This window comes from Canis aureus, chromosome 26, assembly GCF_053574225.1.
Source record: "Canis aureus isolate CA01 chromosome 26, VMU_Caureus_v.1.0, whole genome shotgun sequence".
In the NCBI taxonomy this organism is placed as follows: Eukaryota; Metazoa; Chordata; class Mammalia; order Carnivora; family Canidae; genus Canis; species Canis aureus.
The window spans coordinates 34,723,420-34,736,932 of NC_135636.1; the positions used below are offsets into that span (position 1 = coordinate 34,723,420).

At 57.2% G+C, this 13,513-nt stretch overlaps 1 protein-coding gene across 8 annotated transcripts in view; it reads right to left on the reverse strand.

The window, feature by feature from the left end:
* Positions 1-1,374: 1,374 nt before the first annotated feature.
* The window catches only part of ZHX3 (zinc fingers and homeoboxes 3), a 125,885-nt gene continuing 113,746 nt past the window's right edge, over positions 1,375-13,513 (reverse strand). For 6 of the 8 annotated variants that reach the window (XM_077873174.1, XM_077873176.1, XM_077873175.1 and 3 more), the window contains 2 exons: positions 9,500-12,523; positions 1,375-7,521 (listed from right to left, as the gene is read on the reverse strand). In XM_077873174.1, the coding sequence (XP_077729300.1) occupies positions 7,511-7,521; positions 9,500-12,371 (2,883 nt within the window). In that variant the 5' untranslated portion in view covers positions 12,372-12,523 and the 3' untranslated portion in view covers positions 1,375-7,510. The remainder of the gene's footprint in view (positions 7,522-9,499; positions 12,524-13,513) is intronic. The other 2 variants (XR_013365310.1, XR_013365309.1) reach the window with 2 other exon arrangements.

Sequence of the window (13,513 nt, forward strand, 5' to 3'; positions counted from 1 at the left end):
CCAGTACCCAGAGCCCTGCAGGTATTTTTCAAAAGCTGCTCAGATGAACCGAATGAGACCCCGGTTTGGGCAGAGTCCCCTGTTGTCTCCAATAGGAACTACCCCCGGCTGGCTGGCAGACCGGGGACAAGCAGGCTGCGTTCCAAGGGGCAGGCCTGGACTCCTCATCCAGTGGACACGTGCACACAGCACTACCTGCAAGATCGGGCTTTCTAGAGCTTCTGCAAAGAGCAGGCAGGCCAAGAACACCTCTCAAAAGGCTGCCCTGTAATGAGCAGGCAGGAGTGGTTTCGGACCCCAGGTGAGGACAGTGCCATTAACAAGGATCTGTAGCCCTGAGCAGAGAACACAAGGCCCCCCTCCTGACCACATCCTGAACAACACCTGAAGGCTGGGGCTGGTTGGGAACTCTGCCGTCGTTTGATTTGAGCCCCTATCCTCCCACCATGGCTGTTCTTTGGAAGGGAGAGACCACTACAAACAGCGGCAGCCTATCCCACCAAATTAGAACAAAGTAAGGTCCTGCCTTCCCTCAAGGGGTCCAGCCCTGCGTCAGGCTGCCACCCCTCACTGGGGCCTCTATAGTTCCCCCTCCTCGGGGGACTATCCCTGGAGACTATCCTATCCCTGGGGTCCCCTATCCCTGGGGACTTGGGATCAGGGGTCAGGCAGGGCTTGTTTCCTGCCTGTGGGCCATGCAGCAGCCCCACGGAAGCTCCCGGCAACACCCCGTGGGCTTCTGCTGCCAACTCTCCACCGGTGTGGCCTGGAAGCCACTGCCTGAGTCTGCACCCACCCTGGGGGCCCGGCTGATTGGCTTCAGGGTCCCGCACCAGGTGGGGCTAGCTCCCAAGCACTTGCCTTACATTTGACACAAAGCTGCTTTCCCAAGGCCTAAGCCGGCCTCCAGGAGGGCCCAGTCAGGGACAGGCCCTGGGGTCCACCAGGGGCAAGAGCCGCTGGCCTACCCTGGTATGTCTCTGCCCCGGCGGACCACCCCAAGGCCCTCGACCACCCCAAGGTTCAGGTGCTCTGAATCTTAGAAATGGGGCTTTTAGCATTCCTCCAAGGCCCCTCCTGAGCACACAGGATTCTTCTCCGGGGAAAAGACAGGAAAGAAGGACTTGCCAGCGTCCTTTCACGAGACGCCTGACGACTGCCTGACTCCTCTGCCTTTGTCTAGGTAGCGTAATTTCTTAGAACGTCACAGTTCAGCACGTGGAAGCCAGTGCCACGGACACAGCAGCGTGGGAGGCGGTGAGTGCAGCTTTCCTGAAATGGGCTGAGTTTAAGGTCGGGCTTGCCCACTGAATAAATCAGATGTCGGGTGTTTTTAGTTTCTCAGGCTCCCCCACAAAAGAAACTCGGCAGATGTGAAACGTGAAATTTAGGTTTTTATTTAGGAACAATCAAAAGATTTGAAGTACCATTTCGGCCCATACCAAATTGTATAAGCAGTTTGGCTCTGCTCCCTCATCCAAATCCACAGATACAAAATCTAGGAAATGTGCAATTTGCATCTTAGAAATAGCAGCATCCCCACAGGGGACCTCATGAGGCCTGGAGACGCAGCCCGGAGAGGGCAGCCCACTGCTCCGCCTCAGCACAGCCGCGGTCCAAAGGCAAGTTACATCGTTCTAAAAGAGACACGTCCCCCCACCCCCCACCCCGGGGGTAAAAATCTCCCACGCCACCCAGGCTGGACCCCGAGTATGCCCCTCAGTTTGGTCTCACACCTGGCGGCCGGGGCCGGGGGCTTCTTGGATAGTTCGGTCAAGTTCCCATTTGCCTCTGGACAAGCAGGGCCAGTGGCCTCTTCCTTAGCACCATGATGATCACGTCTTTGTGCCACCTCTGGGAGACAGGAGGCGCACCAAGGCAAACCACTCACAGCCCTTGCCAGCCCTCCTGTGGCATCGAAGACCAGAAGGTGCGGGGGGCGGGGTAGAACCAGGAGTCGGGGCCACCGGGAAGGACCCCGCAGCCGGGGAAGCCTCCCCAACTTCGCCAGGACTGCTCAGTAAACTTTCAGTGAGCAACAGCCGGCAGGGGGGAGAGGACGCTTGGCGTGTTTCCTCTGTAGTAACTACCCTGGCCCAGTCGGGTCCCCCCAACACAGCTGAACGACGAGGCTGCCCAGAGGCACCACAGGAACCCCCATACACGGGGGGCGGGGCGGCACCCCTTCTCACTGGTCACACAGAGTGCCCGCTGACCATGCAGGGTCCTGCTGAAGGCAGCCGGGCTCCCCCTCCAGCCAGCTCCAGGCATCCTGGCGCTCCCGCCCCACCAGCATTTCAAGCAAACTGCCAGGAGACTGCTGGACGGGCAGGGACCAGGGATGGGTGACAACCTCTCTCTTTAAAGGCAAATCACAGACCAGCCACCCAGGGGGCAGAGTCTCACCCTCCGCCAGCGCATTTCCTCTGGGGTTTGGGCCTGGGGAGAGACCCTGCGTGTGCAGCTTTCTCCATTCAGACTCTGAACAGCCTCTACCCTGGACAATCCACCTTCGGCTCCAGCCGAACACCTCAAACCCTTCTAAGTCACCCACTTGTCTTGGAGAGGAAGGGCAGGCCTAGAGCATCAGCCAAGAAAAGCCCCTAACGCTTGAGTGCTCGGGTGTATGTGTGAGCACGCGGCAGAGCCGGGCTCCAGGGGAGAGGCACCTACAGCAGGTCAACACTCAGACGCTCGCCACCTGCCCCCGTGGGCAGCAGGAAGACCCCCGGCAGACGAGGCCACCTCGTGCCCCTGGAACAGTCCTGCCGGCTGTGCTCACCCTGCCTCTGGCTCCGAACCGAGCAGCCACCAGGGCCAGGTTGTGGGGGCCGCAGAAGCCTTGGGCCGGTGACAGCCAAGCAGGAGGTTCTTTGTGGATCCTGGCAAGCCTGCAAACCAAAAGATAGGATTTTTAAAAATCAAGGCAGCGGGTGCTTGCTGCTACCCTCGTCCATGTGGTGACCCGGGCCTGCTGGCCCAGGCCAGACGCCGGTTTCCACCCCTGCTCTGGACTCTGGCGGAGAAGGCTTGCTGCCCGCTGGGGCCGGCTGTCAGCTCTCCAGTGTGGGGAAGGACCAGGACCCCGTGCAGAGGAGAGGAGGTTAGCGGCCCGTCTCGACGTACGCTCAGGACTGACGACAGAAAAGCAGGCTCTGGATCGCCCCGAGGGCCAAAACACCCTGACCCCTGACCTCACTCCCGCGCACACCTGCTGGGTCAGTTCCAGAAACCCCTTTCCAGGACAACCCTGTGCCAGGAGCACCGCAGACTCGGGCAGAAACAAACGCTAACCGAGGCCTCTCCATTCCGTCTGGAGGTGGAGCGGGACTGGGTAGGCAGCGAGAAGCACCCACAGTCGTCACTTCCGCGGTCACTTGGCCCAAGCACAAACCCCACTTTGACGAGAAGCTGCCTCCAGCCTCCTCAGCCCTGGTGTCGCACAGCTTGGCTGTGACAAATGGCCAGAGAAACATCATGATGGCCTCAGACCACAGTCTGGCTGGGGGAGAGGACGATGAGGGGGCGGCTCGGGCTCCCCACGCCCTGCTTTCTCCAGGGCAGGTGCTCCCCCCAGCCACGCCCACTTGGCCCCCAAGGTCTGGGCAGGAAGGCCAGGCGAGCCTGTGCTCCTCAGGAAAGGGCGCAAAGGAAGCAGAGTCAGGAGACGTGGAGACGGAGCTCCAGATGGGAGGGCGCAGAGCCCGGCCGGTTAGCCTCCTGGCCCAGGCAGCTGCTGGCTCTGGCCCGGAACTCAGTCGTGTGGATCCTCGCGCATCTATGGGATCTTTCTTCTTCAGCATTTCTTCTCCTGCACATTGAGGGACTAAAGGAGAATTTAAACTTAATACAAAAGGTGAGCCAAACCAATAACCTGCCCCAGATCAACTCTGAGCAAGGAAAAAAGAGGGGAGATTAGAAAAAGCCCAAATTCCAGGTTTGATTTGGTTTCAGGCTTTCTTCTTGGCCGGTTCTCTGCCCTCACAAATGCCTGGATCACCTGGGCTGTGACGGTTAAAGTGACAAAGCTGCTCTGAGAAGAGAAGAGGAGGACAGAGGCGACAGGGCCGGAGACCAGGTGGCACAGGCGGGAGCTGCGCGAGGATGTGCAGGGAAAGGCCGGCACCCACCCTCCCTGGAATCAGCCTGGCACAGATGTCCCAGAGCCAGAGGGGAAAGGGAGGTGACACGAGACCTATCACTGGGCCACTGACTGAGGTTGAAGAGCCACATCTCAGCCTGGAAACCATGCGGAGACTTCCTGGTGGGACAGCCTCCCACCGCCAGCTGGGATGCCGCCATCCGTGCACTGGGAGCCCACGAGCTCCGCCAACTCTGCCCGGCTCCCACAGCCGTGCTTCTGGGGAACAGGGAGAAGGGCCTCAGGTCAAGGCGCTTTGGTCCCCCCGGACAGCCGCCAGTCACTTGGCCAAGCCAGGAGCTCCAAGTCACACAGCACTACCAAACCCCAAATGCCAACAGGCCATCCAACCAGGCCCTCTATTTCAGGAACCAGAGGCTCCTGAAAATGAGAACCCTCCTCTCAAATCAAAACCCTCCTTTAATAGTCAAGAATTAAAATAAGTAATCAAAATATGTAAAGTATGTGTATCATAAACCCAGACTTCCTTTATCAGAATGGTGATCGGGTTTCACCTATTACAACAGAATCTACAACCCCATGTAAAAAATATAATAAACCAAACATGTGCCAGACATAGGTGACAAGAAACACTGAAATATTTTACTGTCTCTGACGAGTCCACGTGCATACAAAGAGGGGAAAGATGAGTCACCTCATACAACAGCCTTTTCTTCAGGAGAGACTAACCCCACCTCTCAACTCTTCAGCCCACAGACCGCCGTCTGCCCGAGGCGAAATCACAGACACCCTTCGACAGCATGCAAAACCACAGTGATCTGTCCTGCTGCTGCGGTCCCACACCCCCAAACTCCGGACCTGTGTCGGTCTGTGTACCAGGTTGGCTGTGCTCCCCAAGCACCCAGAGCCCTGGGCACCTGCTCACCCACCCTGCCGGCCCTCTTGCCATCACCTCTGATCGTCTGATTCTTCTGATTCTTGCGAGTATAGGGCTCCAACCCCACCGTCTGCTCTGGTCCAGAGCGCAGGGAGGAGGAAGGACGGTCTTGTCTGCGGGGCTCCTTACCTGGGCAGTCCTGCCATTGTGGGATGGCCCTGGCCACTGGGCAGGGCTAACCTCTGAGGAAAACACGCCCAGGCGGGCAGGCCTGTAGCCTCTCCACCTTCTAAAGCTGGGCTGGTGCCGAAGCCGGGTCGCTACGTCCTGCATGAACTTGTCCACCATGTAATTTAGTTTTTCTTTTGCTGTTTGGGTTGTAAATGATATATAACTTAAATAACCAAGAAAATCCTCTGTAAAGCCCCTTGTGCAGTGCATGCGGGGCTCTGGGAGTGAGGCGGCAGGATGGGGTCTCAGGCACTCAGACGGTTTCCAGCCGGGTGGCCTCAGCTGCTCCCAGGGGACCGGCCTTCCCTCCAACACAGGCTACCTTCCCCAACAGCCACCTCAGATGTGCACTTTATCAGAAAATATCAGATGAGTATCTGTCCTGTATCTATGTGTATATATAAATTAATCTGCACGTACATAAACACTAAAGGAAAAGCTCCAGGTGTCTGTTCTCTGAAGGAAGGCAATCGCTCACCAATTCTGCCGAGACGTCTTTGGGGCTAAAGAGCTTCATGCTCCAATGCAAAGGACACAAACAAGGGGCACAGACTTGCCAAGTGCTCACATGTCACATTTGAAACAACTACGAGGTGGTCCCTACTGGGCCCAGGAGAGCAGAAGACACTTTAGAAGAACGGGGGCTCGAGGGCTTTTGGTTTCCAGCGAAAGCCCTCTCCTGGAAGGCAGAAGGGCCACCTCCATCTTCGCCTTAGAGCCAAGCCAGCAAGATGCGTCCCCTGGTCCAGCTCCAGGGCGGGCAAGGAGGACAGCACCACCCACCATGGGCTGTTGTGCCCAAGCCCCTGCCCTCTCTCGGGGGCCCCTGGTGCCGCCCACCCCGCCCTGGCCGGGAGGAGCAGGCTTACAAGGCCTCGGTGCTTTGGGAGGCAGGTGGTCTCCGGGAGGCGAGCGGAGCTGCGGGGGACATGACTTCTGCTGCCCTGTCTCCACTTGCCGCTGCTCTCAGAGCAGCCAGTTTGGGGGAAATGGGGATTTACCATGTAGTACAGCTTTGTAAGCCAGTTTCCCAGTGTTTCAAAAGCACCTTTTCCTGTGATTTTTCTCAATTAAAAAAAAAAATGAATATGAGGATTAGGCTTAAGTAGACGATCTTGTTTCCAAATCTGGGGACATAGTGCAGAACTTAACATCCTCAGCAGGGCCTGTCTAGTGATGTCCAGCACCCAGGCAGGCCCTCAGCGGGGGGCCCTGAGTCCTCCGGGTGTGCTGCCAGGAACCCCAACGTGTCGGTCTCCGTATGCAGCACCGCCCCAAGTCCCCAGATCCCAGCAGTGCTCACTCCTACTCCCAGCCGAGTGCGGGTCTTCCTTCCCAGACACAGGCAGCCTTGAAGTGAGTGTGGGTCAAGGGCTCCAAAAAACCACAGCGGCCAGAGCCACGTGCCGGGTCCGCGCACCTCTACTTTCAGCCCTGCCTGTTTCTTTTTCCAATTTTCCTCTCACTCTCAACACATCTAGATTGAAAAAGAAACAACAAGAACATGGGCACATAGGTCAGTACATCAGGTTTAACAACAAATGCTTCTTTAAGTTGATCTGATAACTGAAAAGTTCTGGTCCATGATTCAAACTCCCACAAACAAGAAGAACAGCTGGAACCACGTACGAGGGCGGTGAGCAAAGGCTACCTGGTGAGCAGTGGGTTTTCAGCTCACAGGTGAGGGCGGTGCCCGCTGATCCGCCCACAGGGCAAGGCGAGCAGGTGGCCCGGTGCTGGCCGCCGGGGTGGAGGCCTCTGCAAAGATACTGCCTTCCCTTGACGGGCGCACAGGGGCGCCTGGGGCTTCAGACTGGTGCGCCCTGCCCACTGTGCAGGGGACACGCGGCCCAGGATCTCCAGAGAACAGACACAGGGCGTTTTCAGAGATGATGTAAAAGACAACGTACTGCTTGCTAACCAAAGTTTCTATGTAATGAAAGTGTTTATAATCTGATGTTTTATTAAATGTGTATAGGCGGATTTATATGTTAAAAACTTGATTCCGTGTCTATGAATATGAAATCTGAACTATTTTATCCACTGGAAGGCAAAGGAAAGGCCCTACATCGTGGGAGGAAGAACTGACAAGAACTCTACTCTCCCCGCTGGCTTGCTCGGTGGCGGCAGGCCGGAGGTGGCGGCGCGCTCTGGGCTGGTGACGAGGCCTCCAGAAGCTCTCGTGCATGCCCAGTGATGGGCATGGGGACAGCACGTGGCAGCAGAGAGTCAGGTTGAGCCCTTCCACATGGCAGGCGGCATCCTGGACTGGCCAGTCCTTCAGAGTAATCAGTTCAAATTCAGTCTGTTTCTGAGGAGAAAACACAGGCCTGTCACCTCCACATCAACTGCCACCTGCACAGCCCCTGAGGCAGCATGGTCCTCGCCGCGCTTTGGGGACCTCTCAATGCCGGGAGCAAGGCTCTCCTGCCAGCCACCCCCCAATCCTGCAGCCCGAGGGCTGGTGAAGGAGAGTGTGCAGGGTAAACCTGCTCCCCAGGGACCCACCACCAAACCCCAGGCAGCTGCCACCCGGGACCCCGTCCCCATCTGCCTTTTCCTGCCCTTCCCCGCCAGCTCTCCAGAATCCATGTTCTCACACGACAGCAGCTGGGGCTAGTGTCTGTACCTTCTGCAGATTTCCTCTACCCCTGAGGTCAAAGTCTGCGGGGTTGTTCAGAGGCCCATCGTCTGTGACACTTGTCGACGTGGCCCTTGCTCCGAGGCTGGCCACAGAGAAACGGGGTACAAACAGACAAGCCCTTCCTGAACCCAGGGGTTATCTGCTTCAGACAGAAGAGGATGAGGCCACAGTGCCCCATCTGCTGTCCCGCCGGGGACAGAACACTTCACCCAGTGGTGGACCTAGGAGCTGAGGGGGACCAGCGCTTGTGACTCAACCCTACTCATCCCACCTCCAGGTTAGCTTTTTCTTTTTAAATTGTGATAAAATATACATAACATAAAAGCTGCCATTTTAACCATCTTTGAATATACAATTAAATGGCTTTAAATATATTCACAAGGTTGTATAACCAACCACCACCCTCTCTCTCCAGCTACCCAAGAATATACTTCGGCGAAATTTTAATTTAAACAAACAGAAAAAGGAATCAATTTGTTTTACTGCCAGCAAGCCGGGGGTGGGCATTCCCCAAGGGCAGGCCCATGCTGGAGAAGGTGCCCAAGACACCAGCCCTGAGAAGCCAGTCCTGTTCCCTGGAGCCCACCACTCCCCAGGAGGGCTTCACTGACTCATGGGGCCCTTCAGGAAAACAAGATCAAGTCTGGAAATACCAGGCCCTAGAACCAACTTCTAAAGGTCCCCAAATCGGAGAATCTGAGAATCCAGACACTTGTTTGGTTTCCACAGCCCCCTGTGAAGAGCTAAGTCTCGTGGCTCCTGGCCATCCTGTGATGAGGCCTCTGGGGAGGCAAACACCCAAGGATGGGGAGGCAAGGGGGAGGCTGGGAACTTTGAGGGTCGGGACCCGATACCCACAATGGGACTTGTCCGTGGCTTCAAAACTATCTTCAATAAAATCATCTTCTGAAGTTTTCTTTCAGGAACTGGGTGGCTCAGTGGCTGAGCATCTGCCTTTGGCCCAGGGCATGATCCCAGGTCCTGGGATCGAGTCCCACATTGGCTCCCTGCAGGGAGCCTGCTTCTCCCTCTGCCTATGTCCCTGCCTCTCTCTGTGTGTCTCTCATGAATAAAGTTTTCTTTTGAGGGTTAATACCAGGGATATGATCTGGAGAAACTGAGGAATGAAACTCAAGCTTTTGATTCCATGTATGTCTAAGAGAGAAGATGATTTTCCATTACTCCAAATCAGAAAGAGCAACAGAAATGTAAATTATGGAACTTTCATCATTTAAATGAAAGCACTTCCCTTACCTAAGGGCAATCCAAGCGCCGCTTTCCTTTTGCTCGCAGTCCTGAGTTGAATTTCTCCAACAGTCCCATTGCTCTCTCCTACCCAGGGGTTGTGGTCCTGCCTGACTCCGATGGCGCTCTGACCTATTCTCCCACCGCTGAGAAATGACTAGAAAAGCTCACACCCTTGTAGGCTCACTGTGTACCTTCCCATGCACAGGTTTAAAGACCCAGGAAATATATCGGATCATAGGTCACATTCCTATTCTGCTCCCAGGGCGCCTGCTGAAGCAGCCCAGCCACTGGGTCCCACTGCCAGGGAGCTTCAGGAGGGCAGACGTCCCAGCGGCCTGTCAGGGAGGCCCCCCACCCTCCCCTCAGAGGATGACCCTGGCCCCTGTGGGCTCCTTACCCAGCTGAAGTCCAGCCTGGGGACTCGGGGCATCAACGGGCTCCGAGCCGACCTCAGGGGCGCCGGGCTCCCACGACTCACTGTTCTCCGACACCTCCGAATACGCGTCCCCCGTCCCTTTGTGCCCAGCCGCGGGCTCGCCGGCGCCCTGGTCCTCACCGCCTGTGTCCGCCACAGCCCGGGTCTCCTCGCCCATTTTCTCCGCAAACCACTGCTTCACCTGCTGGGAGCTCATCTGGGTCTTGTCGCAGAGGCTCTGCAGGTCCTCCTCGCACAGCGTCTTGTGCGACAGGTAATAGCCCTGCAGCAGCTCCCGGTTGCCCGGGGTGACGACCAGCAGGCCTGGGGGGAAGTTGCCCCGCTTATAGTCTTCGTACCACTTGAGCTGGCCGTTCTTCAGGGCGTACCTACTGTCCCCAAACCAGCGCACCACCTCAGGCCGCGGCAGGCCAGTCTGGGCCATGATGGCGTCGTAGTCCTGGGTGCTGGGCCATCGCGTCTGCACGAACAGCTGGCGCAGCAGGTGCCGCTGCTGGGCGGTCTTCTTGCAGCTCGCCTTGCCGGGGGGCTGCTCGGCCGGCTTGCCGGGCCCTTCCTCCTCGGGCTCGCAGGCGCCCGGCCCCGGGAGCTCGCTCCTGCCGTTGGCCTCGGTGACCCGCAGGTTCTTGAGGTTGATCTTGATGGGGCTGACCTTGCGCTCCGCCAGCAAGTGGCCGCCGAGCGCCTCCGGGGAGCCAGCTTCGCCGGGGACCCTGAGGTCCCCCACCAGCTCCTCGTCCCCCGCCTCGTCCTCCGCAGCCACAGCCACCACCTCCTCCTCCTCCAGAGCAGCGCCCCCATCAGCCCTCCTGGTGTCCTCGGCACCCACTCTCTTCCGCCTCTCTGAGAACCAGCTGTCGATCTCTCTCCGGGTCATCTTGGTTTCCGTCCTCAGGCGGTCCAGCTCGTCGTCGGGAGGAAGAGGGTTCTGCGCAAAACTGCTCTCCAGGGCTCTGAGCTGCTCGGGGGCTCGCTCCTTGTACTTGGTTGGCGTGAAGTCGGGGGTCTGGTGCCAGGCCTGGCGTCTGGCGGAAGGGGGGGCAGCCAGGGTGGCCGCGGGCGGGCCGCAGGGCACCTCGGGGGCCTTGGCTGCCGCGGGGGAGAAGGGCGCCTCGGGCCCGGGGTCGATGATGATGGCGCCGGGGTCACCGGGCAGCACGGTCCTGGAGCCCTTGAGGTTCCGGCAGTGGTACCGGCGGTCGCTGAACCACTTGCGCACCTCCCGGGTGCTGAGGCCCGTCACTCTGGTCAGATGCTCCACCTCGCTCTGCCCCGGGAACTGGTTCCGACAGAAGCTTCCTTTCAGGGCGGACAGCTGTTCGTGAGACTTCTTGTTCTTGTAGATGCTGGCGTCCAGGAAGGCTTGGGAGGTGATGCTGGGGCACGCCGTGAGCAGCGACTGGGCCGCGTTGACCACCTTCACGGCCGACGTGGTGTTGGAGCACACAGTGTTAATGGGCGCCACAGTGGGCTGCTTGGGGACCGACGTGACCGCCGGCGGCAGGGCTGAGCTGGGCGCCTGCAGCCCGTTGGCCATCAGCGGCTGCGTGACCAGCAGGCCACCCGCTGCGCCCTCGGGCTGCCCCACCACGTGGCCCGGGAGGGCGGCCTGGATGAGGTGCTGCACGCCGCCGGCACTGGCCACCAGGGGCGTGTTGAGGACAGTGATTGTGGGCTGGGGTACGGACTGAATGACCGTATTGAACATCTTTTTCCGGGCGTCCTCGATCTCCTCGGGGGACCAGCTGATGCCCTGCTTCAGCCTCTGGGCTGTGAACCAGATCTTGAGCTGCTCTTCCGGGTACTTGGTGACAACAGTCAAGTAGCAGAGCTCAGCTTTGGTCGGGTAGGGGAACTTGTGGAAGGAGTTCTTGAGAAAGCTGTTGGAATCCATGGCCGCATTGTAGGTGGGGATGCTGCTCAGTGGGATCATCACCTTGGGCAGGGACTTGGAAGTGGGCAGCGGCTGGTGGCCGTGGTGCTGGGCGTGCACGGGGGGCGGCTGCTGCAGGGGGAGGAACTGTGCCAGACCAGCCGGCAGAACCGGCACCGCTCCCAGCAGGGGACCATTGGCCACATGCGGCCCTTTTGCCGAGCTGCTGGCTGGCTGAGCGACCGGGACCGCCCCGTTGACAAAGGAGTGATCCCCCTCCTTCGCCTCACTCTCCCCAGCTGAGGGGTTTGGTAAGGCCGTGTCACCCACAGGCTGACTGGGGAGGTTCTCCTTGAGTGTATGAATTTTTTTGGCTTCAGCTTTGCCTTTCATTATCTTCATGATTGGGGTTTTGGTAATGATGATTTCAGCCTGTCCATCGGTCCCTTCAGTGTTGGGCTCACTCGATAGGTCAGGAGTGCAGGTGCTCTCAGGGACACTCTGCTCCACGATGACATGATTGTCTGGCTTGGCCACATTCCACACAAAGCTGGCTTCCCCCGAGTGACACTTGGCATTGTGCAGAGAAAGTCCCTCAGGAGTTTTTGCCAGAAAACTGCATTCAGTGCAGACAAAAGTTGGGTCCTTAGTAAAGTCCATGTGCTCTGAGTTCATGTGTCCCACAAACTGGGTTATGTCCTGGGATCTGAAATCACAGTATCTACAGGAATACGAGTAGCCATCCAAAGTGCTCCGGTGCCCATTGGCCAGGGCGGCGCCGTCGGTACTGCTGGCCGTCTGGGCGACCTCGCTGCTGGTAGCTGGCACTTCAGGGGGCAGCTCCTGCGGGGGTCCTTCGGGCAGAGCTGCGGCAGGCTGGGCCTCCGCACCGGGTTCCTGCAGCACCACGGTCTTCACAGGGATCATGCACGGGGTGGTGGACTTCCTCTTGCTGGCCATGGTGACAATCACTCTGGATGATCAGTGGGTGAGAGCTTGTCCCGTCAAGGGCCTCACAGTGTAAGTCCCAGCTGCTCCATGCAGGCCAAAGAAACAGTTTCCAAAGGCAGTTTTTTCAGTTGTCTGCAGAAAGCAAGCTTTTCCTATTAAACCTAAAGAGGAAGGGGAAAAACAAATGATCATGATCTCTAAGGTCTGTGTACTCTGATACCCAGATGCACCCCACTGCTTGCCTTCTCCCATCGGGGCCTTTTCTTGAGAAAGTTCACCAGCAACTTGAATGTGGAGCCCCCCAAACACCAACAAAACAGTACCCTGAAGAATGACCTGGGGATGTTCCAATACCATTTGACAGACTTAAGCCATGTGTTTTGTTTTGTATTTCCCTCTGTATTCTTGTATTAAGTAACTCAGATTCAAAAACCAAGCAACAACAACAACAACAACAACAAAATAATCCTCTTTTGGACCTCCAAATTAATTCTGACCATGTCAGAGTGAGAACAAAACATCCTAGTGTAATCCTTGTTTAAATGTTTGGGCCAACGAGGGTTTTTTCTTTTCATAGCCTTCCCACATATGAGAACAAGACGCCGCCTCTGCTTCTCCCAAGTCAGGCCCAGAGGCCTAGTCAGCTGCGGTGTGTGAAGTGGAGAGTGGGGAGGCTGGCTGCCACAGGAGCCGGGTCCCCTGCTGTGGCCCTTCCCTGCCTGCTGCCCAGGCCGCTGAAGGAGAATCGCCTCAGGTACTGGCTACATCCTGAACCACATCTCGCAGGCAGAGCCCAAGGTCAGAGGGTCAGGGGATCCACAGACCCAGTCTGGCGTACAGCAAGCTGTATGTGCTTTCTCTGTGCGCAGCCACCCCAACCTGTGGCCTCCCCCTGGGTAGGCACTCTACATGTGACCTCGGGTTGTGGTGACCTTTTCATTTCCTTTAGTGCCTTTAAAAAAAATAACTTTAAAATATTTGATCCATTTGAAATGTATTTCAAATGCTGAAAATTTCGAATAATTACAATTCTTTCATGAGCTGCCATGAGGAAAGTGTGTCTGCGGCCCCTATTAACATAATATCACCATAATCACCCTTACCTTTCTTTTAGCAAAGTGTAATGCTAATAACGACTAAAATAGTAGTAA